The 4,557-nt window shown below is 42.5% G+C and overlaps 1 protein-coding gene across 1 annotated transcript; it reads right to left on the bottom strand.

Annotated features, from left to right (window-relative positions):
• Window positions 261–3,131, bottom strand: LOC109842128. Its single transcript, XM_020411037.1, has 2 exons — window positions 939–3,131; window positions 261–852 (listed from the first exon to the last, which is right to left on the bottom strand). The coding sequence occupies exons 1-2, from the start codon at window positions 2,495–2,497 to the stop codon at window positions 261–263; spliced, it is 2,151 nt and encodes a 716-aa protein (XP_020266626.1). The 5' UTR covers window positions 2,498–3,131.

Genomic DNA, 4,557 nt, shown 5'->3' with positions numbered 1-4,557 from the left:
ACGGACACGGCGACACGGACACGACACGGACACGGACACGGATACGGCAAAACCTCAAAAAATAGGATACGGCGACACGGCTAGATTTTTTAATTTTCACTACTTTCATCTTGAGCATATAAAAATACAAGAGAATAAAGTTCAAGTTGCAACTAGTTCAATGACTACAAAATACTAAGTTACTAACATTGCAAAAATATAAAAATTACACTCAAAAGCATATCTTAAAATAAAGTTTTCAAGTTGAAACATCAAAAAGATTATTCTATGGATTCAACTCTTTCATCCTCATCAAACACAATGGCCTCCATCGTGGGCTCGTCAAGAGAAAGGGCAGCAACATCTAACATGCCGGCTCCTTGAAATGAGTCGAAGGCATCTCCACCAGTATCCCACATTCTTGATTCCCCTTCCATATACTCTTCCGAATTCCGAGAAAGTAAACGAAGGTTGGTGTGAACATAAACAAGATCCTCTGCCCGTGTCGGGGTTAGCTTGTTCCTCTTTAAGGAGTGAATGAAACCATACGTACTCCAATTCCGTTCACAACAAGAAGAGGAACAAGGTTGGCCTAGAAGCTTTATGGCCAATGCTTGCAAATTTGGAGCACTTGCACCATAAAGAAGCCACCATGACTTTGGATCCATATGTCCTCTATCGGAAAGAGAATCCGGATCACCAAAAGCCTCCAAAGACCCCACAAACTTAGCATATTCCAAGTTCACCACCAATCGTTCATCGGGGTTAGGATAATATCTTCTTAAGCACTTTGATCTTTCTGTAGAGATCTCAAGATCTTGATTTGGAGGTTGCCGATTGACGTTCTCATTGAGCCATGTGGAATGATAGTACCTATGTTTCGTTAATAACATGAATTAGCCCACAAGGTATTAAGTAATAGAAATATTCGCATTAAAGAGTGAAATGTGAAATATTACCTTGGAACTAAAGAGTGTGCCAAGCACTGAAGCGGGGTGTTGCCCTTGTTCCATCGATCCACCAAGATCTTGTGAACCACCTCATAAAAAGGAGATTCCTCGTTATCCCTTTTACCCTCATGCCTGTAAATAGCTTGCTTCACCTTCTCAATCATTGTATCCCACATATCATACACCAAATGAAGACATGGTGTATCGGTGTCGGTGACCCTTATCATTTCATAGATTGGGCCGGTGAAGTCAAGAATAAAATCTATCTTGTCCCACCACAAATCATCGAGGACTTTCTCTTTCACAAATTGAGCTTTCTCCACATCATCGTCTCTATATAAGCTCCATCGATCACTAAGGACCATGTCTTGGAGGCCTCTCTTGACGACCTTAAACCTCTTCAACATAATAATCCACGAGGCAAATCTTGTGTCGGCAATTGATAGGAGCTTCATCTTGGAAAAATCATTGAATATGGAAAGCCGCATAGAGTGGTTCATGATAAAATTCTTCATAAACAATGCATCATCGGAGATCTCTGTAATCCAATGTAATTGTGCATAAGCCACGGCATTTGCTTCCGTGTTCTTAGCCGCACAAATATTCTTGACAGCAAGATTGAGTGTATGGACTACACAAGGAGTCCAAAATATGTGAGGCCAAGTTTGCTCCACAAGCCCTCCCGCGGCCTTGCATGCCGAAGCATTATCGGTTATGATTTGGATGACATTTTTCGGTCCCACCTCTGTGATGCACTTTTCTAGCTGTGTTTGGATAAAATACTTATTCTTGACTTCTCCCTCGGCATTCACGGCATTCAAGAACATTGGCTTACCCTCACATACCGCCATAAAATTGATGATGGGCCTCCTTTGTGCATCCGCCCACCCATCACTACAAATGGAGACTCCCTTCTGTTGCCATGTACCCCTGATGGGCTCCATCAATCTCTCTACGTGAGTTTTCTCACGTTGTAAGATAGTGGTCCTCATGGAATTGTAACCAGGAGGCTTGTAGCCAGAAATTGGATTGTTTGCGGCATATGCAAAAGCTTTGGCATAATATGGATTCCTTGTCAAGTTGAAGGACAATCCCCCCGTGAAGAACATCCTACCAATCAATGCATCCAATTCCTCCCTTGCTCCCATGTTGAATGCTTGTTCCACGGTATTAGGCCCCCTCCTCCTCTTAAATCCACCTGCATCAATCGGCATGCTTGCACTTGCACCTACACCGGCCGTACTTGCAGTCGAAGATGTAGGCAAAACTGACATCTTAGGCCTAGAAGCCATCAACCTCGCCTCTGCTTGATCCAACGTCCTTTGAAACTCCCTTAAATTTTCGGGTGTTGACTTGGAACACATCTTAATTCCAGTCCCACTTATTCTCAAGAGATGATTTTTAACTCTTGAGTGTGAACCAGTAAAATCCTCTCTGCAATAATTACATCTCCATCTCCAATTTCCTCCTGCCGTTCCCCCTCTTTTCTCTAATTTGGTAACATATTTCCAAAGCGGACATTTGTCATCTTGTATTCCACTACCACTAGAACTCCCGTCTTGTTCCATTTCTGTAAAATATAAGCAATAACAATAAATTAAGAAATTAATAATAGTAGAACAGCAAACAATAGCTAAGCAAACAATGGCTAAACAACCCTAATTAACATCTAAATTAGCATACAATAGTGGAACAACTAACCAAACAACAGCTAAGCAATCCTAATTAACATTTAAATGAGCATATAACAGTAGAATAGTAGGCAAATAACAGTTAACATTAAAAAACCATACAGCAGCAGTAAAACAGTATAAAAAAGAATAATTAATAACAGTTAAGGCGGTAATAAAGCAGCAAAATAGTAAATAAACAGAGATTATCATCCCAATTACCCAATAGCAGCAGAACAGAAAATTTAAAATAGGGTTTAACCCAATTAAATGAGAAAATCAAGGTAGTGGGGCATCCAGCAGGAAATGAGAAAACAAATCAATACATAGCTACTCTTTTAAAATAGGAGAACAACAAATCAAACAGTCCCAAACAGTGAGGCATCCAGCAGGAAATGAGAAAACAGTAAACAGTAATCAGATTTTTTTAAAATAAAAATCAAGGTAGTGGGGGACAGAGGTCAGTTGTTACTCTTTTAAAATAAAAACGTAGTGGGGGGGGGAACAGGCCCTTTGAAACCCGTGCGTGTGTGATTTATTCGTGAGAGAGAGGGAGAACAGCGGATGTTGGGGTGATGTGGCGTTCGTGGGGGGTTTTTCGGGAAAGTTAGCGGGTTTTTTTATGGTGAGAGTGTGAAAGAGATAAATGAGGGAGAGAAAGAGACAAGAAAGAGAGAGAACCAGAGGGAAAGGGATGAGCGAGAGCGAGAGCGGAGTCCGAGAGAGAGAGAGAGAGGGGGGGGAGAGAGAGAGAGGGACTGACCTTGGAGCTGAAGACGACGACGACGAAGCTGACGACGACGACGAGGAGGAGGAGGAGGAGACTGAGAGCTGGCGGCGCCTCTTCACTTCGCAAGAGCCCTTTCGACTTCAATCGGGTAAGTTTTCTCACGACTAGGGTTAGGGTTTGGGTTTCTGTTTGAAATTGGGTTTCGGGTTTGGGTTTCGGGTTTGGGTTTCAAAGTCTGGTTTCGCCGTGTCGCCCTTAACTTCGCCGTGTCGCCCTCAACTTCGCCGTGTCGACTAGCGCTGACCGTGTCGACGCCGTTGACGCCGTGTCCGACGCGTGTCGAACGCGTGTCGAACGCGCGTCCGTCCCCGACAAGCGTCGGACACGGGGACGGGGGATTTTTTCACGAGTCGGTGCTTCTTAGCCTTTTATTACCTTTTTCCTCCACTTTCTTCTCCCCCCACACACTTTTCTTACGAAGACACTAACCTTTTTTCTATCATCGTTGAACTCTCATGTTTCACCTCTCCTTGCCTTGTGCCGCCACCTTTTTTCTTTGTCTCTGCCTCCCTTTGGAACTCATCATCGCCCTGTTCCGATGATGTCTAGGATTCCACGACAAATGAAGGATGGAGGAGGGAAGATGTGTGGATGCGGTGGGAGGTGGAGATTTATTTCCAATTCACGTGAAAGATGAGTGAACAAAGAGAAAAAGCAAGCAAAAGATGAGGTTAGTCAAGTGATTTTCAAAAGAACATTCACGTATTCATGCAAGGGGTACAAAAGTTTCTTGGAAAACATGTTTTTTAAACCAAGTGGGTTGAGGAAATTTTCCTAAAACTTTTTTAGTTGTTTATCATCTGTGCGCAAATATTGATGATACAATGTGATTTTCTCGATTTACCGACATTACCTCAATGTTTAAAATAAGTTGAAATTGTGTCATATCGAGGATTAAAATAAAATTTATTTTTACTTTCATTAACCCAAGAACTCATTCCACTATTAATTTTTGCTACCTGTCACCTTCTTCCACCTTCTTGCGGCCTCTACCTCCCCACTGAAGTGAGGGCATAAGAAAGGCTCTTAGAAGCAGTCAAGGAGAGCTTGATGGCAAACATAACATGCGGCGACATCAGAGAGTAACATGTTGGGCAGCGGGTGTTGACGAAGGAGAGTTGGTTGTTGAGAATGGAGTATAAGAAAAGGTGTATGTTATCTTTCTTTT

This window comes from Asparagus officinalis, chromosome 5, assembly GCF_001876935.1.
Source record: "Asparagus officinalis chromosome 5, Aspof.V1, whole genome shotgun sequence".
Classification (NCBI taxonomy): domain Eukaryota; kingdom Viridiplantae; phylum Streptophyta; class Magnoliopsida; order Asparagales; family Asparagaceae; genus Asparagus; species Asparagus officinalis.
This window is presented reverse-complemented; position numbering and strand designations above follow the sequence as displayed.

What these genes read in the sequence shown, in the direction of transcription:
- LOC109842128 (XM_020411037.1), bottom strand. Translation starts at nt 2,497, where the DNA reads ATGGAACAAGACGGGAGTTCTAGTGGTAGTGGAATACAAGATGACAAA. An exon ending in GCACACTCTTTAGTTCCAAG is followed by an intron (nt 853 to 938) that starts GTAATATTTCAC and finishes AACGAAACATAG; the next exon opens with GTACTATCATTCCACATGGC.